The sequence below is a fragment of the Falco naumanni genome, chromosome 3 (assembly GCF_017639655.2).
Source record: "Falco naumanni isolate bFalNau1 chromosome 3, bFalNau1.pat, whole genome shotgun sequence".
NCBI lineage: Eukaryota > Metazoa > Chordata > Aves > Falconiformes > Falconidae > Falco > Falco naumanni.
In genome coordinates this window covers 21,966,575-21,988,217 of record NC_054056.1, presented here as the reverse complement: position 1 = coordinate 21,988,217, position 21,643 = coordinate 21,966,575, and the positions used below count along the sequence as shown (strand labels likewise).

The following is a 21,643-nucleotide window of genomic DNA, read 5'->3' as shown; positions in this document are numbered from 1 at the left end:
ATTCTGTATAAATGATATCGCATTGATAGTTACAGTTTAATGGAAGAAACAGACTTTCTCTTCCACTCTGCAGTCTGACTTTACACAAATATATATGAAAGAGGACTGTGCTGCTCTGTCATCTCCAAGACTGGCAAGTTAACTGCAACTTTGTGCAGCAGCACAGCAAACCCCCAAAATAATTAGTGAATGGATTTCCTCGTGGCTTGGAGGCAACATAGTTATGTGATCTGTAATTGGTTGTTATAGTGAATATAATGATATTTACACATCTGAATAACAGAGGAAGAAAAATGAGTGACTCACTATCCTTTGACCAAGACTGTAACTTGATGTTTCAGTTTTGCTGAATTTAACTTAGGAAACTTGGGGGACCTGAAGTTTGATTTTTATTATTTTTTAATCGTTCTTTTTTTTTTTTTCCTTTAAAAAACAAACAAACAAACCCACACAAATCCAAACCTTTCCTATTTAGGTAATATGTAATTTCTGAAAATTAGCCTCTTCATCTTAGTTTTCATATTTAGAACCAGGGTTTAGTGAAATATATTTGTATTTGTATTTACAGAAAGATTTCAGTTTGGAGAGGAATTAGGCTGCTAATATAGTGTTCCCAAGTACTTTTGAATTGGAGCTGAAAATACTGAAATGTGATCTTCACAATAAGGACACTGTCTTCTAACTGTCATAGCTGGGGTAGAATTTACTGTGCTTTTAAGTAATAGATGCTTTAGCTCAGAAAGGTCTTAAACTTTAGGCGTAACTATTAACAGATGCAAGCAGATATTGTCCATGTTTTCAGTTTGTGTATTTAAGATTTTATTCTCATTTTAGAAAAAGTGTGTGTGAGGGGATGACTGTATTTAAAGGGTACGAGTTGTTAACTTACTATTGCAAAATAGTTTTGAAAGACAGTTTTGACAGAATTGAGAAATAGAAAAAGTTACGTTGGCAGTAGGATATTGATTTGGCTTTAACATTTTAAGCATTAAGAGTACAGTTTTGGAAATCTTGCTTTACCCTTAGGTTGGTCTTGTCCTCAACTTGGCTAAGAGATATAGTTGATTTATTGTTGCTTATGTAAGCTCTGCTATTTTCTTGTTCTCTCTCTCTTTTTTTTTTTTAAGAACAGTGTTGTCAGAGAATGTGGTTATTTACCAGCAATTATAACTCCTCTGAGGCAGGCAGAGTATGTCAGAGGGCTCCTTTACTCATCTTGTTATGATGGAGGTGGAAGTTGCGATGTAATTACCAGAGACATTCTAGTAACTCAGGACTTGTTTTGATCTGCACTTGAGAAATACAGGACTGAACGACCACTGTCCACTTGTTATTGCTTGAGTTGGGCAGGAGGGAAGGAAAGGCAACTTCATATCCCTGCTTGCCATTTGTGATATTACTGAGCTTTGTGTCTCTTCAGATTCATTGCCACTTCTTAAGAATACTGTGGGTTGGGGCATTGCCGTCGGCTCCATACAAGGCAAACTATGATGTAACGTGGCAAGGTAAAGGAGCTGTTTTCTGGAAGGTGGAATGCAATTACACAATGATGCATTACATACGTTCACAGCCATTTACACTCAGGTGGCTTCCAAAGCTTACTCCTTTTTGGAGTAGTGTACCTGCTTGAAACTCAAGTGCACGTATGGTATTGCAAAGAGAAATCAACCCTCGTAGTCAAAAGATGTCCCTCACTTTTCATTGAAAGTTACTAAAAAGAAGGGTATGTGACTTTTCACTATGCTGGTTATTTATTTATTTATATGTATATATCTATATATCGGATTATAGGGGAAGGGAAGGGAGGGACAAGAAGGAATGAAAGATTTAGCAGAGTTTGTAACTATCTGTTGCATACAATGGCACGCAAACCCTTTGTTTCCAGTGGTGAGTTGAACCATTGGAATGGGATGAGATGTTTCTTTGACACTTGTCTCGAGTGTCAAGGCATGTTGCATGTTGCAACCCAACCCCTGACCAGTTTGCTGAGGTTTCATAGGTCTTGGAGTGCTTCACAAGCCCCGTGTATCTGTAGTTGAAACAGTCAGACTTACTGGACAAACTGAAAGCACGGAGCCTAATGCACATATGTGTCCCCTTAAAAGCATATGATAGCTCAGCAGATGAGCAAATCTCTCCCCTTCCTGAATGAAATCATCAACTCCAATTCTTCTTCCTTCTCCATCTTTCCCAATGTAACATGTACTATCAAAGACCTGTCATCTTCTGCTGTACCTCCATTTCCCAAGGGAAGGATTTCAGCCCATTCTTTCCTCTGCATAAAATATATCCGATGTCACCAAAGCTGTAATCCTGGCTCTGCTGCTGCGCTGTGGGTCAGGAGCAGCTCCTGTGCATGGCAGAGTCACTGCAGGCTCGTTGGCCAAGTTGAGCCTGAAGCCACCACTTCCAGGAGAAATGTATAACCATGACAATCTCTCTGCAGGGGCTCCTTGCATTTCCCTGGCCTTCAACGAACCCTTTTCTGTGGCTGTCCTACTCTATAAGGCAAGCTTTAGATAATTTTTTTAATACCCAGTTTGAAACTGTGGAGTGTGATTAGTGGAAGTGCTGAACACTCCCAGTAGCAGCACGGAACACTGGGGGCACACCATGAAATAGATGGTTCGGTATAAAAAGTGCTGAGCACGCTACAGAAATATAAACACATAACTTCTATAATGGGTATAGAAATTTTAAATTTAATGTGCCTTAGTTCTCCATTTGTAAAACCCTCCAGTGAGCAGAGCTTGAGCAGTGCCATTGGGAAAGAAAATCAGTGTCACCTTACCAAGCTGCCAAATGCCTGTACGTCCCTGCTGCTTTGGTGCCCTGAATGAGGGTGATGTTTTGCATGATATTTCTGATGATCGGTTCGTACAAGTTTCAAGGATGTTTTCAAAACAGAGGTAATGATACTTCCTTACTTTGCAGTGTTTGCAAGGTCAGGCTGCCTTAAAGATTGCAATCCTCTCTGCTGCCCTTAAACTGGAGCCTTGCATAAATACAAATATCCAATGTGTACTTCATGAATGACAAATTTGATAGAATTTTATTTTGAATGATTTGAATTAGCAGAACTTCTTGGAAAGCATGCTGAAAGCCTGGGAACAGGTGCACGCTGTTCTTCTGTAACTTGCAGCCAAGAATGATTTCATGCAAAATTCAAGCTCAGTCAGTACCACTCAGCTGGGCGGCTTTGGCTTCTGAATTGCCGCGCTGATAATCAGACGTGACGCTTGAACCTGGGAAGTCAGGAAGAATTGCACTTAAGCACCTGCTTTTAAACTGAAAATTGGACATGCAAATAGTAACTATTCATTTCCACAGCAGTTGTGTCCTGCCCTATGAATCAAACTGTGCACGAATTAATTTAGATAGGAATTATACTTCACCTGTGGCAGTGTTTAGCAATGAAAATCAGTTGTTTACGTGCTTTTCTGGGGTAGCCTCCTTCCCTTCAAAGTTTGTTTGAAGCCTGCTTTCAGAATACCTTCCTAAGCTGGAATATTGCCCATTACGATGGTCAGCAGAGGTTTTAAACACAGATGTTATCCCTCTGAAGCCAGAGTGGCTGGTCACATGCCTTTTGAAGTGATGTACTGAGGCCTGGATTTATGCTGCCTAAGTGCTGTAATCTGAGACTCTGTTTTGCTCAGCTCCCTTTGTGGTCGATGAAGATAATGATCTGTAAAATAATTTAGATTTTTTTAGAAGATGTGAAGTGACTTTTGAAGCCACGTATTCCCTTTTACTGGCTTTAGACAGAGCGTAAGGCTGAGCAGGCTTTTAACATCCAACATCTGATAGTGTTACCTAAACAAGGTAAAGTGAAACTGAGAGTTGGAGGAGTTAAAATCTTCAGGATTACAAACAGGGCATGTAGTTACCTAAGATTTTATTTATGTAGTAACTTTCACACAAGATTTTCATTCACATTGATTTGTGTCTTATCGATGTGAATGAAAATCAAAGATAGGTAGGCTTTTTCCTAGATGACAAAAAAAAAAAAAAAAAAAAAAAAAGATTGTTTTACTTCAAGTAGTTATGTATGCTCGCTTTCAGGGTGTCCATAAGCAGCTGGGTGCTGGTGGTGTTTGCTTCAGCAGTAGCCTCGTGCTGTGCAGTCGGGCTGCTGCCCCTGCCTAGATTGTGGGTACCCTGTCCTCAGTTTCCCTCAAGCATCAGCTAAGGTGTTTGGGGGGCTTTTTAAAATTTGTTTTGTTTTGCAGTGTTTTTTCAGTACACATTTCTAGCCTTCACTTTTTCTGGTCTTCATCCCTCCTTCACTGGCTTCAATATTTTTTTTTCTCGATGTCACTTTCTGGTCCTGGATGTGCTTACATGTTGTCTTAGCGAAATTTCCCGCTCTGGGAAACTCAGTCACTGTGCCAAGGGAAGGGCAGCGTGGGAGGCTCCGGGAGGAATTTCTTGAGAGAGTTGTCACTGTCCTGTCAACATCAGAAAAGCTTTAACCTTCAGACCTTCTGCGGTGGAAAGACATTTCCTTCCTTGCTGAAAGGAAGCAGGCTGTGGGGAGCACTGCGCTCGCTGTGGGGGGGTCCCTGAAAGGCTGGTTGGGAGGGGACCTGCTGCCGTTTTTAACCAGCAGTGGCAACTCTGAGAGCCGAGACTCATCAGAGGGTGAAACCACAAACTTCTTGGCCAGAAGGCAGTCACTGGTGGCAAGCGTCAGGGATCTCACGCTTTGTCTCTGGTTTGTTTTTATTCGTTGCTAATTCTACCAGGTTAATCCCAGTCCCGCAGCAGAAGCAGCAGTCGTCAGCCAGGTGATGTGCATCCCTTGTGACCACTCACAAGAAATGTCATGTCAGATGCAGAAATTATTCTGTGATCTTACGATTTGGAGAAAACAAAGAGCGTGATGTATTCTACACTCACACGTGTTGAGGTTTCGCTGTACTAAGAATCATAAGATAATTTGAAGGAAACTGCTGATTTGAGTGTGGAGATGCTTCCCACTTCCTACAGTGATGGTTCATCACCTGGTAGGCACTTTCTTCTGAGATGGAGAAAGTTCAAGTCACAATACAAGGAGGTATTTTCTGAAGGAACTGAAACACTTGTGTTGTAGGATTCAGTCTGGGATAGCCATTATCTGACGGTCAGGGGCATAACTCCAGAAGACACAAGCACGGTGACAGTTGGCAAAGGGCAGTGTGCCTCGCCTCTGGTGAAAATATGCTTCCTGCAGCTGACTTCATCTGAAATTATCTCTGGGCTGTATTAAGAGGAGAGAAAAGAAATGCTTTTTCTTCTGTCTTATAGACTGCCAGGAAGCCTTATGCATTCCCACCTTTTTTCCAAGACATAGCTGGGCCAGATCATTCCTCTGCTTCTGCAGTGGTGCAGCTTGGACCGAACAGCTTTTCTGTGGTGCCTTAGATGCCCATGCAGAGGATTCCATGAAAAGGCAGCCTGTGTCCTTGTGGTGGGTTGACCTTGGCTGGGCGCCAGGTGCCCACCAAGCTGCTCTATCACTCCTCTCCTTAGCAGAATGAGGTGGGGATTAAATAAGCTGAAAAAGCCCCTTGTTGTGGGTCAAGGTAAAGGCATTTTAATGAAGCAATAGAAAATTCATGTGTGTAGAAGAGAAGGAAAACTCCTCCTTCCCGTCAGTAGGCAATGTGCAGTCACTTCCCAGGAAGCAGAGCTTCAGTATGTGTAGCGGTTGCTCTAAAAGGCAAAACAACCTAAATGATGAACACTCCCTCTTCCTCCTTGCTCTGAGGTTTTGTATTTGAGAAGTCATATGGTACAGAATGACTCTGGCCACTCTGGGTCAGCTGTCCTGGCTGTGTCCCCCACCCCCCGGTGAGGGGGGCTGGAGCCAGCCCTGAGGCCGTGCGAGCGCTGCCCGGCAGGAGCCAAAGCGCTGCGGTGCTGCCACCGCCTCCCCTGCGACTGGTACCAGCACAGCGCTGCTGGGGGCTCCGCCAGCCCCCATACAGTCCTCCAGAAAATACTGGATGTTCATGAAGTGCTTGTTTTCACAACCACCCTCTATTTTCTTGTCATGGCTGCCACCACTGAGAGAAGCATGGGCTTCTCTCAGAAAAAGACCGTTAAGCCATTGGATATCTTCACTAAAAAGAGTGGTTTGTTTTTATGAAGTGTAGCGCTTTTCACCTGGCTTTGGTTGTAAGTGACATCTAAAGACCATCTCTCCTGTTTTGTGTTGGTCTTGTCACTTCAGAAATAGATTGGTCCAAATGCCTTCACATGCAAAATGCTTCTCTCTGGATTTCGGTGGATGCATTAAACTGGAAGTATATCTCTTTCAACTGTAAATCTTGTGTGAGGTTTTGTCCTCCCAGATGACAATGCAGGGTCTTTGCAGAAGTCTTTGTGCTTCCCTGAAGGGAAAGTCAGAAAGTTTCTCTTAATTCCACGATAGGTTCACGAATACACTTTTCTGGGTAGCTTTCTTTGGTCTGAGGCTCACTGGCTCCTACGAAGTACAAAGTCTCAGGGTAAATGTGCAACCTCTCACTTAACTGCCCGTTAAGAGTTGATAGGAGCTCTCCTAGAGGTTTTGTTTTTTCTAGTCCACCTCCTGCAAAACAGTTTTGGGACATTAGTACTGGTTCTAGACAATGTGGGTCATGCTTGAGAGCTTGGAAGAATTTGCGTGACTATCCTCAACACGGCTGTCTGCCTGCCCTTGCAGAGCGCCTGGGGTGACACCGCAGACGGAGCGCGTTATGGAGATGTCTGGGCTGTTTGCACCAGCAGCCATCTGTTGGATGTGATTGTGACAGTAGAAAGGCAGCTGGGGGACTCTCTCTGGTGACAAATGGACCATGCGTACATTTCCATATAATTACTGGTGCTTACCTGGGGAGCTCAGGGCTTCTGACTCTCAGTGGAGTGCTGGGGTCTCCTGGGAGACGCGTGGTTTGAAATGCAACTGGCTCACATGTGTGTTCAGGAGGGACCTGCAGCTTCAGCCCCAGCATGGATTGCTGAGCTGTACTCCCACCAGGAGGGCTCAGAGATCTTTCCTGGTATTTGTTTCAACTCACACTTCATGCTTTGATAAACTTCCTTCTTTTTCCTTGCTTTTTGACCAGCCAGTTTTCTGCTTGGGCTGCTCCTCCATCCCATGGGACTTGTGGGTGCTCTTGTCCTATACCCATCTCAGCCCTGATTTGTGTTGGGTAGGTTTTGGGGCTGGTTTTGTTTTGTGGTGCTTTTTTTTTGTTGTTGTTTTTTTGTGTGTGTGTAGTCCTGTTCAGCTGCCTGCTCGAGTCTGCCGTTAGCTTTTGTCCTGTTTGAGTCCTAAAGGAGAACCATTTGTAAAGGACAAAAAGTCCCTTGTGTACGTGCCCTGTGGAGCCAAGTACGGTGCACTAACTACATCCAGCAGTAGCATGCCCGCTGTCAGTCCTGAAGGTTTGGGTTACTGCGACTCATTGCACAGAAACGGTGAGGAATGGTGTCTTTGCCCTTCATACACCACTAAGAAATTTTGTCTGCTTCATGGGCTTCCTGATGCCTGATGGAGACATTGCTTCTCTGCTCAAGAAGGCTTACAGATGCCTTTGATGCCACTCCAGAACAGAATTATCCGTAACATTAGTGAGATGTGGGTGAAGGAATCCTGCAGGCCTTTGTTTACCCCAAAAAATTATATTACCTTGTCTTTGTGAATTTTTTTTTTCATTTTTCTTCCCCCCCCCCCCCTTTTTTTTTTTCAAACAAGAATCCATCATACTCTTCCTTCTTCTCAGTCCAGATTCACCTCAGTTTTACTAAAATACTTTCATTTTCATAAATGCAGTTTGGAAGCATTCCATATTTTCTTCTTGAGCACTTGGGTCTTTAGCCAAACAATTTCCAATGATTTAAAATGAAAAATACTTAATGTGGGAAATAACACATAAGGCAGGATAAACATCCACCTAGTCACAGATCTCATTATCACTCAGACTTATAATTTTAATTACTTACATGAACTGTGTTCTTGACAGATATATTCAGGATAATTTAATTTATCCAATAAAATGAAAATACAATATGCTGTGGGTTTTTTTTTTTCTCTATCTTTGTTTAACAGGGGATTTGGAACTATGCAAAAATTCCCCAGATGTACAGCATGGAAAGTAATCAAGGGTGGCTCAGGTTAAGAACCAACCAGATTTCACTTCTTTTAAGATGCTTATGAACTTCAACAGTTTAGTATTGAGATATGTAGCAATAATTTAGGCAGTGTATTTGGTACAGACTGTGTTCTCTGTCTATATAAATGTGTACACTTCTGTTTTCAAGTTGCATTTTAAAATTTATTTTCCAAAAATAACAAAGTCTATGTGGAAGTATCTTAGGTCATTTTTTTTTAATTATATCTGAAAAGGATATGTAATACAAGTATGTAAAAATGCATGTGTTCACATAGCTGCCTATGTGTGCTTTCTTTACAAGTAGATTGCTAAATATTGATATATGTCTATTATATGAATGCTTATAATCAAGAAAAGGCTTTAAATATATATCTTTTGATAAGATTATTAAAATGCTAATATTAGCAATACTTTAAATAATTTAATTTTTGGGATTCATAACTAATATACTGTATTCAGAAACCTGAAGTGGCAGTGATTTGTGTTGTGAAAAGGCTGTAATTTAAAAGGTTTAGGGAAAAAATCAAATAATAAAAAATAGATTTACATGAACTTGATTCAACACCCAGACAAGGAAAGGACCAGACTTCCACTGACTTGGGAACTCTAGATCAGACACCAACTACAGATGAGCTTATTTATTTAATTTTTTTTTAGCTGCTGTTAGACTGATTGGAAAATGAATGTGAAACAGAGATGGTTGTGCAGATGTGTGTTTACAGGAAATTGCAAACTTGGTGGTTTAAGGGCACAGAACTTTAATGGCTTTGATGCAAGCAATCCAAGTTCCAGGCTTCTTGTTGCAGACCAGGTTCTGGTTTTGAAGCCTGTGCAACTTGTGCTTTTCTGCTTTGTTTATGAAATAAACTGGAGAAGAAACTGCAAAGAAATGACTGCAAAATTCCTACTCAATCTAGTTCATATAACGTACAGCTTGGAGAAGCAGTGTTTAAAAAGGAATGTTGTGAGAAAGTTATCATCTAATTTAAATGTGCAAAGTAGGCTTTCCTGCGTTGTGTGTAAACATCTATGCACATATATAGTAGACATTACAAAGAGTAGGCAGTTTGGATGAAAGTTGTAGGAAGAATCTCAAATTCAAGAATTTGTGAGAGTTTTAATTTTGCAGTGTTCATGCTGATTCCTTCTACTTAATACAGCAAAATCTGTAGTATATTGACCATTAACTTTAAATAAAAAAATAATGTATCTCATAAGAAAGAATTCAGGTATTTATCATGTTATGGGTCAATTTGGCTAAGTGTAACACTAAAAAATAAATTAATTGTCTTTGCTGGAGAAGCATTATCCTGGTCATTAAATATTATTGTGTCTTGTAAAAAGCATTGAGGCTTTTCTTTCCATTTCCGAATGCTGCCTGCAGTAAGCCCAGGACGTCTTGTTCCCTTAAATTTGACCACAGTGTTTTTAATTTCTTCACATATTCCAGTGTCTTTCCCCTGTAATAATGCCTTAATTTTCTCCCCTATAATCTGCCCTCACAATATCCTCAGCTTGTTATGTTCTCTACTGTCTACTGTTTTGGTGCTGAGGCTGGGGAGATGCATTTTTAGGCTGAGGGGCTGTTGGAGCCACCCAGGTGCTGACTGCCGGGGTGCCCACTGCCTTTCACACACCATGAACTGCAGTTAAAGCCTGAACGCTTTTAGAGCATCCCTTTTTTCTAGCCATTTGGTGGTTTTTGCCAACTTTTGCAAACTTACAGAAACTTTCTATTTTTAAGGACAAAATTTGTCTCATTTAAAAAAATGATTTTAAATTTTATTTATTTTTATATATCTTTACATATAATAAAATTAATTTAGGTGGGAAGTTTTAAAGTTACTTTTGGCAGATGAACCAAGATGCACAGAAAAAAACTGTCTAAAAACAAAGCCCCAAATTCTTTAGTCCCCCTTAATCCAGAAGAACACACTTTTGTAAGAAGAGTTTATATAAAGTATGTCCGCTTGTTGACTACTTAGATATTGACCTTCTGACTTTTTTTAGGTTCAGCAGATAGATCGTGTAGTAGAAGTTGTGGAGGAAACTATTAAAGGTAAGCATCACGCTTGAAATAATTGCAGTTAGTCTGAAAGACGTAAGCATCAGCTAGCAGAGGTGCTGCTCTTGTGTTCTTCAGCCTAACGCTTGCTTTACTCTCAAGGTAAATGTTTGGGCAGTGCTATACTTTGCTGTGTATGCTTGGTGTAAGTGGTGATTTCAGAGATTTTTTTCTGGCAGGAGCTCAGTGGCCTGTTGGATTCATGAATAAATGATCCAGGGGAGACTTTAAGAAACCATTTAAGTTGCAGCAGTGTAGGTGGGTGTAGAGTATGAAAGGGTCTGCGGTATCCTAATTCAGCACTATATCTCCTACTTTCCTATGTTTAGTCCTCTCGTGTTTTCTTCTTTTCAGATGTTTTGGCTCAGTTCCCTGAGCTTTCCTCAGCAGGACAGATAAATTATCTGCTGGTTTCATGCTCTTTTGTAACTGTGTTCCTTGTTCTCTCTGGCTCTGTTCATGTGTGTGTACACTCAGTACTTTGCAGTGAAGGGGGGAAAAGACAGTATTGTTTCTGTAGCCTGGGCTAGTAAACATTTGCTATTAAATAAATATATTTGTCTGGGTCTTTCTGGGTTACCTAAGTTTGTCTCCATTACTTATCAGGCCATAAAAATTACTGTTCCATGAAGCTTTAAATTACAAGGTTTAGTTTAATCGCCTGTACTTTCAATATAAACAAGTGTCTAGTCCACAAGAGGTTGCTTGTAAGAGTATGATGTTTTTGAAGTACAGCATGAAAATGTAGAAACAGTGCAAAATCTTGAAAGAAATAAGAAGCTTGTCAAAAAATTGTTTAATGGGATGCAAGGCTTCTAGAGTTTATGGTTTGAAGGCCTTAAGATTTCATGTTGCTTTGAATGCTTTAAAAAATGAAACCTGTACTTTTATGTACTCCCAACCAAAACTTTTCAGTTTGTCCTTACCTTATGGCATCTGTTATTTTTGGGGGGTACCTGCTGTACCATATAAACAAACAAGAGATATATTCAGTGTATTCATATTTGTTATTAAATAAGCCAAACTGTTTTCACAGAGGCATCAGGGTGGTTATGGCAATCTGCTGAAAATGGGGATGCTTCATGACTCTTACAACAGCACAGTATTTCAGATCCCAATCTGGTTTTCTGAATTTTATGTATTCTTAAGGGAGTAAGATAATAACCTGGGTCAGCATGCCCTCCCTTTTACAGATATGTGCTTTGTAATATTTATAGTGACTCAAGACATCGCTGCTTTTTTCAAAAACATAGTTACTCAGGTTATTGTGGCTGAATGTTATATCTAGAAAGAAGACAATCTAGTTGCAGTGGTTAAAATCATGCTTTTCATTGAATTAATTTTAAGATTACGTATTACATATTGATACAATTCTGGAAAATAATGTTCATAAGCATGTTAAGGAATATTTAAACTGTAAAAAAACTTGAACGTGGGGGAAGATTTTGGTTCCTTTCTAGCTTACTAGAAGTGATTTGAATAAAAAGGAGTGAGTAGGCTGATGAATTCTGTACATAGTGCCTGTACATTCCTTCAGGAGTTTCTCAAAAGGTAATGGAACACAGGATTTCTAAAGTTGTATTGGAAAAAAATGAACAAAAATGGCTCCCCAGTGCAAGAGAGACATGGGCATGCTGGAGAGAGTCCATCAAAGGGCCACAAAGATGGTTAAGAGATCAAGACTGGAACATCTGTCCTCGTAGGAGAGCCTGAGAGAGCTGGGGCTGTTCAGCCTTGAGAAGAGAAGGCTCAGGGGGAATTCACATCAATTTATCTAAATACCCGAAGGGAGGGTGTCAAGAGGACAGAGCCAGGCTCTTCTCAGTGGTGCCCAGTGACAGGACCAGAGGCAGTGGGCACAAACTGAGACACAGGAGATTTCTTTTGAACATCAGGAAACATTTTTTCACTGTGATGGTGACTGAGCACTGGCACAGGTTGCCCAGAGAGGTGGTAGAGTCTTGATCCCTGGCTGTATTGAAAAACTGTCTGGACATGGTCCTGGGTATCTGGCTCTAGGTGGCTCTGCTTGAGCAAGGGGTTTGAACTACATGGCCTCCAGAGGTCCCTGCCAACCATAACCCTTCTGTGAAAATAGAATTTCAATTGGAAGGAGGATTAACAAATTGACAGGGGTCATAGCATATGATAATGACTTGCTTTTGGAAAAGCCAACCATAAAAATAGGAGTTTTTACTTATATTTCTTTCATTTAAAATTGTTTAAAGATCATGCATTCATTTATGTAGTTGGAAGTCATTTTCCGCTAATGGAGAAGAACGTGAAGCCCTTTTTCGCTGTGTTTTATGAGAGTCTAACCATGAACTTCTGTTATCTAAGTGAAGTGAAACACTGTAGATAACATAGTAAGAATACTTTATTCTAAGAATAAATAAGAATGTTTTATACTGTCAAATAGATGCATGGTAGAAGCTTAAATTAGTGTATGTAAAACCAAATGAAATGTAACCCTCTCTCTTCTTAAGTCTACATCAGTAGTAGAACTGAAGTAGATTTCTTCAGTAGTTTCTGAAGCCACAAATGGGTTCAGGAGACAGAGATGGGGTGGGACAGGAGGTGAAATACCAATTCTGAATTCAAAACAAGCTTATATTAGTAAGTTTTAAGTTGGATATTGGTCATAGTTGTATGACACAACTTTCTTCACCTGGTTTGTTTTTTGTTGTTGTGGATTTTTTTTAAAGAAAATCAAAAGGTTGCATAGATGGTATGCTCTTGTAGTGTAGCTATGTATATATTGAAAGTGTAAAAAATACTGTATATTGAAAGTTTTTAAAAATGTTTCCACTGAATATTTAAATCGAGTAAGTTTAAACTGCATACCATCTGCTGTCTACAGGGTTCCTGTCTCTGTAGATTGGTCAAACTAACAGAGTTGACCTGGAATCTGGACAGAAAATCCGGGTGGTTGTCCAAGTTGCCAATTCTAAGTCTAAAAGTCTAGCTTTCCGTGGGTTCCCCTTTCTTAAGGGGTACCTTAGATTTTTCTTGGATGCTTGGATTTTGTAGTGCACAGTTTACAAAAAGGCAAACTTTGTAAAAAGCTTCTCCCTCACTTTGGTTTTTTTTTTCCTAATAGTCTTTCCAGTTTTCCAAGAAAATGGCTCCCCTGTTGGATTTGGTTGAAAGCCTACTGTACTCCCAAAGAATACTATTTCTTTGGAATTATTTAGAACTCTTTCTATGAAATATGAAGGGGTTTCTTGTAGCTTTATTTCTCAGGCTTAAGGGCTCTATCAGGAAACCCTCTTCAGAATAGTGCCATTCTGCTGATTCTAGAGGGATTTAAGGAGTATATCTTTATGGTGGACTGTACGTCATCCGTCTGAAAACAACGTAATTGCCAGTTCCCCACTCTCCGTTCAGATAATTCTCATGAACGGTTTTAATGTGACTTTATCCTTTTATCCTTCTTCATCAGTAAATGGAAAAGAAGGATGTTTATGTTTATTATTGCACTAACAGCCCAAAGAGAATTTTTAAAGGACCCCGTGATTTCTCATTTTTATATCACCTTGACTTTCATCATGGGTCTTACAGAATTTTGAAATTTCCTAATTATCATAGAATCGTTTAAGTTGGAAAAGACCATTGAAATCACAAAGTCCAACCATTAACCCAGGACTGCCAAGCCCACTGCTAAATCCTGTTCCTAAACACCGCATCTACATGGTTTTTAAACACCTCTAGGGACGGTGATTCCACCACCTCCATTATCAGGTAAATTATCAGTTAAAATGTCATTTCCAGAAGTGATCTTTAATATGTGCAATATTTGTATGCATGTCATATCTGATTAATATTTATACTGTGTCCCAAGATGTATTTTAACTAGAGGCATCTTCAGGTACTTTTACTATGATACTGTCATTTATAATCTGAAACCTCTAGACTGCCTGCTAGGAGCTAGACAAGTTAATTTGATCTCAGCCTCAGAATGAGGTTTCTCAAAGTGACAACCACAATCACGTAGCCAGAATGTGTCAGTCTTCCCGATACACACAAACAGTTTCATCATGGAAGGGTCTGATTTAACAGTTTACTAAACCTTGCTTCATCTGCCTGTTACCCAAAAGCCTGGCTTACAGCAGTTTTTACATCTTTGGGGCACCAATTTCCACTCATGTGCTTAGTTTCCCAGTAACGTGTTACAATGATGTAGTTTGTTAGGAGAGCATTGCTGAGGTGTTGCAGTGTCTGTGAGCTAGGAGAAAATAGCGTTATAACTGATGTACGTGCCATCATTAAGTAAAACTCCTGTACAGAATTTAAAAGCTGTTTGGGCTGATCGGTCTCTATGGCATGCCCCAATAAGATAAAGATTTGTCTTTGATGGGAATGACAGAATGGCTTTATGGTGGTTGCTCAAGTCAGCATTTTATGGACCACTTCAAAAGCCATCTTTAAAAAACCCATAGAGCGTGTATATAGACTTGAATGTAAACAGTTTACAGTAGGCAAGATAATTGTAACTTAAAGGAGAGATGTTAACTGTTTAATGCAGAAGTTCTTTTCTTGATTTTGAATTCAGGTTTTCAGGGTTCTTTCCCCCCTTTCTAGACATGCTATCTCTCAAATCTCACGCTACTAAAGCTCTGTGTGTGTGTGTGTGTGTGTGAGTGGTGTGGAACCAGAGTCTTTGTGTATAGTCTGCGTTTAGCTTAGGCGTCAGGGAGATGGGGGGCACAGGCTGAATTGAGTTTAGTCCATATTGTGTCTGTACAACACTTTCACAAAACATAGTTTCACAATGGGTCATTAGACTTGATTATAAAAAACAACCAAAGGAAATTACTTCAGGGCTGAGCCTTTTATACTTCACATAACCTTTCTTGATTTCAGTCACGTTGACCTGTCTGGTGAAGTTGCCCATCTATTTATTCCCAGCTTAAACATTAACCAATATTTACTAAACTGTTTAAATTGTCCTAGTGTGATTAGTAATTATGGATTGCTGATAGGGGCAGTGTCAGTCTGTGTGAAAAGGAGCAGATAAATGGTACCTATATTGTATATAGGCTGAAGTGTGGAATTTATACTGGATTGCCTACTTTAGAGTGTGTATGTATATATGTGTGTATATGAATGCCAGCATGCTGATTTCGCTATGATCTGCCGATAACTGTACATAAAATACTCTTCAATTTCTGTGATTGTGGGAAGAGTAGCCTTAAGAAGCTGATGACAAACCAAATGAAGAATAAAAATTAGAGGAGTCAGGAGTTGCTTTCTGAGGAAAAGTATTCTTTGGCTCCCGATCAGGAAACTGTCTGTGCCAAAGTGCAGCTCAAGGAGGGTCAGAGGGAGGATAGTGGCCTCATGGAGTCTCCGTTTCTGTTTCTATGTCCTCTTGAAATGGCATAGAAAGGAGTGGGAAAGTTTTGGATGGATTGTTTTTATTTATTGCAGTGTGTGGTGGGCTGAGCCTGGCTGGCTGCCACCCCCCACCCAGCCACTCTCTTGCTGCCCCTCCTCAGTGAGCTGGAGGAGAAAATAAGATAGAATAGTTAATGGGTGACGAGGAGGACAGGGAGATCACTTACCAGTTACTGTCACGGGCAAAACAGACTCAACTTGAGGAAAATTAATTTGATTTATTGCCTATTAAAAATAGAATAAGATGGTGAGAAACAAAGAGAAAACTAAACTGCCTTCCCCCAGCTCCCCCTTCCTCCCGGACTTCACTCCTTCACCCCAGGCTCCTCTGCCTCCTCCCGGAGTGGTGCAGGAGGATGGGGAGCAACTCCTCCTTCCTCCCCGCGCTGTTCCCCTGCTCCAGCCTGGTTCCCCACGGGCTGCCCGCGCTTGCTGCCAGAAACCCTGCTGCTGCGCGCAGCCCGGGCTGCAGCTTGCCTGGCGGCCATCTGCCTGCCCTCGGCGGGCTGCCGGGGATGGCCTTGCTGCTGCCTTCTGCACCGCCAGCTCTTCTGCACCTCCTCCCCTTCCACCCTGGTGCTCGCAGGGCTGCTTCTCACCCTTTTTTCCTCACTGCCAGGCAGGGGGCCCTTTTTCATAGCGCGGGTGGCTGCAGTGCTCGACGGTGCCCTGCCATGGGGCAGCCCTGGCCTCTCCTCGCTCTCCTCACGGAGGCCGCCTCGCCGCAGGCACCAACAGTGCTGCGTCCGTAATGGTATCTCTAGGTAGCAGAATTGCCTTTTAAACTGAGATTATTGAAACAAAGGTACTACTGGCAAAAATCATGCAAGGGGCTAAGGGGCTAGCTGTATTTGACACGCTAAAAAACGTGCGTGTGTGTGTGGGTGAGGTTAGGTTTTCAATAGGCAATAGACAGGCCTACAGCTTGTCCCTAACTTGGCGAAACGACTGCGGTTAAAAGATTTGGCGTCACCCATTTGCATGTATTAACCGCTGAGGTTAACAGCATAGTGTGGTAAGGATCACCCCCTGCCCTTTTCTTCTGTCCGTCAATTGGAAATTTTGGAGCTGTTCCTGCTTAAACAAAAGTAATTATCTATATTTGTTGTCATCTAAGGAAATGACCTGATGTGTGGAAAGAGTGTAATGACCGAAACAAGTAGCATTATTTTTTTCTTCTGTTAATCTGACAACTACTTGGACAACAAGCACTGACTTACGAAGGAGCTGACCTGAAGGTATCTCACCTTATGGTTTTGAAATGAAGGGGCTGCCGTTCAGCTGAACGCTTCAGCGAGAGCACCGGCTTGCATTTCCCTCGCCTGTTTCTGATTGCTTAGGAAAAGGGTGACGTACTGAAAGAGTGAGTTCAAAACAGTCATGCCATTTTCTGTGCCATTATCGATTCTGGGAGCTTAGCTTTGTAGACTGCCATTTAAAGAAGACAGTAGAGCACACTGAGGAATATACAGTAATTGTGGAGAAACTGCTTCTGCAAAGACAGATTTTAATTGCTTTTTTAAATCATCAGTAACAGTGTGGCTTGATGTAAAATCTTATCTGCTGGGACAAGAGATTTCCATTGCCATCAGCTGGTTTCTGGTCTTACACCAAAGCTTATTGCCTTTTTTGCTGTGCCTGTTCAAATGCTTTTTTTGACTATTAGGTGTATGAGACAACCCAGGATTTTAGGAGGGTTTTATGATTATTTCTTGCAGTGTAGTTATTTCATTAATTTGGGTTAGAAAACTGTTAGGACTGACTATCCCTGTTAGGACTCTCATTGTTATGACATTTTTATTTTGTCAGTAGTTCACAGAAACAGAGTGGGAGATAAATAGTGCAGTAGAAGAAGAAAACAAGGGGGGGGGGGGGGGAACACTGAAAATATTAGTAGCAGAATTGTGATTGCTCGTTATTAAATGAGCCTGTGGTGTGTGCACAGAACAGATGCATTTTCTTCCATATCCGTATGTGCTCTTTTCCACACCTTCAATGACTGACCATCTTACAGCATCCCTGTTTTTCTGTCCTACTCACATCAATTAGACTCAGCTGGGTTTAGCTCTGTTAGAGAATCCTTGTGGCTGATAAATGCAAAGAGTACCTTGTTCAAAACCAGTTATCCATAGGAGGAGTAGAAATAGATGGCAAAGGAGTAGAGATGAAAGTAAAAGCTTGCTTTTGCATACAGCGATAGATTCAGCTCAGCATCTCACTCTGAGGCTAAATTTGTTCTGTTCAACCTGCACACCCCAAGACATTAGGCAAGTTACTTGCAGTGCTGCAGCTGGCTCTGACAATCCACCCTTCAGCATTTCCATTCCTCAGAACACAGCCTGTTTCATCTGAATCAAAATTTCTTCTCCTTTAAACTTTCTATCCAAAATCTCCTGAGGCTTTGAGCAGCATCTTCTATCCTAATCAAATGCATTTCTTCAGAGAGGTGAGGGCAGAGGGTCAGGGAGGCTCTTCCTGGAGTTGATTCTTAATATTGTCCTTCTGGGCTGTGGAATCATAGCCAGTGTTTTGAGTTCACAACAGATTTAACATTTAGTCACTTTTTCAGAAAGACAATAACATCACATGATCTCAAAATAAGTAGGGTGAAGCTATTGAATCCTAAAAAAAAAAAAAAAGAAAAAAAAAGAAAAAAAGAAGCAAGCCTTAATAGGGCATTTGAAGTGCTTTTGTTGTGAGACAGGGAAGTACTGTGGATATGTCAAAAATGTTCTTGAATACTTCTTAATTTAACTCTTATTTTTTTATGAACACTAATTCCTTGTTAACAGTTACTTTCTTTTCTGTTGTTGCGCTGAACTGTTTTAGTGCTTACAGATACTGGTATGATTGAATGGTACATTGCAGAAATACCAAGAATAAAGAGGTATTGTATGTTTAATGGAGAGAAAGTGATGTATGAATTTTAGCAGTCTGGGACACCTGCAGCGCTTTTTTCTGAAGTTTGTGAACTGCCTCATTATATTTAAGATCTTGGTTTTGAAATTACATAAAACAAATTTTTAAAAGGCCCTGTCTTCACCTGGGTGATGCTCATATTTTTGGAGTCATCGTCTTCTTTTGGAGTCTGCTAGGTCTTCAAGGCTTAGTAGATGTGTATATTTCAAGGTAGTAACATATGTGCTGTATGCTTAGTAATACCTGGACGTTTCTCTGGATTTTTTTTGAGTTGGTATAGGATGGAAGGGAATCATTTTATGGGAGTTCTGAGTTGCAGAGACGGGGTTCAAACATACCACCTGCTGTCAGCAACCTGATGGGACTGGTGGCCTGGCCCAGGGCATGCTTTTTCCTGTGACACACAGGGAAAGATCGGTAGTTCTGACAGCATTAGTCTGAATTATTCCCTGGCTTGTAATGGACCCAGTTCCTGCCTACACCAGTTGAAGGAGTTTGACTGTTACACAACATCCTCACCTTCACTGATCTAGAGGAGGAATAATTTCTATTAGTTGCTTGGCCAGGAGCAGGGCATGTATCTTTCAATCGGGTTTGGCTTTTCTTTGCTCCCTCTATTTGCTTGGGCCTGGAAATCCCACAGATGATGCTCAGGGATGCCTTGAGTATGTAGCTAATGTGCTGCTGGCCAGCTGGGGTTGCTTTGGGTGGGAGCAGTCACACAGCAAAGCCCTGAGCCGATTGCTGCCCTTGTTTCTGCACTTGTGTGTGTCTGGCAGCATGTGATTGCTCTGGGGAGCTTGGGGATTCCTTTGTAATCAGTCATGTCTGCTGTGGGACAGCTTGTTTGTGCTGCAGGCCAGGCAGAGAAGATGGAGAGGAGCTCAGGGTCTGCCCTGGCTGCACATGGGCTGCTTCCATCAGAGGTAGACTTGGGCTTGGGCTCTCGGCCTGCCTGTCCTCTGCCGGATCACAGAGTCTGGATTTAAAGGACTTCCAAAGTGAAGAAGTTTGGGCTCAAATACACGTGGCGGTCGAGGTTAGCTGTGGAGATGTTGGGCAACTTGTGTTGCAGCCTTATATTTCAGATGCTATTTTTATTGTTAGTCCTGCCAGAAGATCCAAAATAACTTGTTTAGACAGTTGCTTTTACCCAGTAGTTACAGCGTTAGAAGAACATAACTGGAAATAAATGCAGTATTAAACTTTAGTAATAGCTCCTGATTTGCCTCTTCTGCCTTTACATGTATTTTTTATTTGAACTTTTCAGGTTCTCTTTTCTCTTTAGAATGTTCTTAGTCAAGATTTTTGTTTACTTTCAGTTTATTTTTATTTTTTTTATTTGAGTTTTCTAATTCTTCTCACCTTTTATATTTACCTTGATGCTCCTTTCAGTCTTTGACACAGCTTTTGGTTCTGCTTTACGCTTCTTCCTTTTGATTCTCTTTGGAGAAGTTTACTACCTTGTTTTTCCTTCATATGGCTTTGCCTTCCTTAGCTACACTGCTCCCATGTGCCATTTTTTCCAGTGTTAGCCTTAAGGAAAGGAAGTTCTGTATTCATTAAGAAGCAAATAATGGTGGAAGGAAATCTGTGCAAGAGTACATGAAATAGTACTTAATCCTTTTCCCTGAAGATTCTGGAGAAGATCAGGCAGGTTGGTGAGAGATAGCTGGGAAGTACAGAGCAGTACCTCGGGGGCCTTGTTGTGAGGGAAAAAGTGTCTTTCAGGAAATGGTGAGCAACCTCTAAGCACAATGATGTAACTGGGAAAGGGAAAGAATGGGTAACAGAACAAGCTGAAAACAATAGAAATTGTTCCTGCCAAGGCTGGGGTTTCCTACATCTTTGAGGATTTTCTTTAAACTCATGTTACAGAGCTGCTTGAGATACCTGTGCTGACCTTGGAAGCTAACAGCTGAGGGATGCTGCTCTGTGTCTGGCCCAGAGTTGTTTCAGTGGCATGCTGTGTAGCTCCAGGGGATGTGCAGGAATGGGGAGGATCCTCAGGGAATGGCCTCCTCTGTCCTTCAAGTAAAGTAGATATTATTTCCCAGCAGCTACTGAGGGCTGCCAGCCTGCAGACTGAGTGAAGCTGACTGTTGCTTGAAATACAGCAGGTCTGTTAATACCTGACAGATATTTGCAACACTGATAGGCAGTTGTTAGCTAAAGCTGACTAGGCCAGGCCACTTCCCCATCACTTATCCTTGTACCAAACTAGCAAAATACCAGTCCAATTTGAATCTATTTGATCTAGTATCGGTAACATGATTCTGTGGCTCTAGATCACAGCGGTCTGACAATAGCCTGAGATTCACAGCACATTTAATGTTGTTATAATCTCATGGCAAAGAAATTGCGTTACCTGTTCTCTTCATATATTTGTACTTCAGGATCAGGCATTCTCTGTCACAGTCCTGAAGCATGTACATTTACGATTAAAGGTACATGTATGTGCCATTAATATTATGTTACTTTTTTGTATCCTTTTAAACAAGTGAAAATAAACCCATTGAAAATATTTTCATTCCACACACTGGTTTATCAAACTGACACATTTAAAAGCCCTTCTTTAGATGAACAATAGGTTTTGATACCCTGGTTAATTCATTCCAACCTCATCCTCTCTGCGAACAATGCCAGGTAATATGAATTCCATCTACTGCCTTGTATGTAAAGATGAGTTTAATTTCAGTCAGCTCTGAAAATTGGAGAACTGTGATTCATTTTTGGTTGTTTCTAGCTTGATATCATTTATACTTGCTGTGGGTGATTCTGCTCTATGAGTGTCCTCACTGAACTTGGTTAGTACTATTGTTGTGTGGTAATCTGCATTACTTATCTATTAATTAGTGAAAAACTGCTCTGAAGCATGACCTAAACTGCTAATTAACCTTTTTTTTTAAAAAAAAAAAAAAAAAAAAAAAGAATTTTATCTGCTGTTAGACTTTGTGGAAGTAGAAAAGTTAACTTTATGGCAGAAGAGATTTATATGACCTGTTAGGCTCTCAAATATAACCAACTAGATCTGAGTATCATTAAGCTGTCTTTCAAATCTTGCATCTTCTGCTGGGCCATCAAAAAAGGAGTGGGTTTTGTTTGATAGTTGAGATGG

At 40.9% G+C, this 21,643-nt stretch overlaps 1 protein-coding gene across 1 annotated transcript in view; it reads left to right on the top strand.

Moving 5' to 3' along the window:
• The window catches only part of CDKAL1 (CDK5 regulatory subunit associated protein 1 like 1), a 426,010-nt gene that overhangs the window by 135,176 nt on the left and 269,191 nt on the right, over positions 1 to 21,643 (top strand). Inside the window, 1 exon segment of the mRNA XM_040588803.1 lies at positions 10,155 to 10,203. Within this exon segment, the coding sequence (XP_040444737.1) occupies positions 10,155 to 10,203 (49 nt within the window).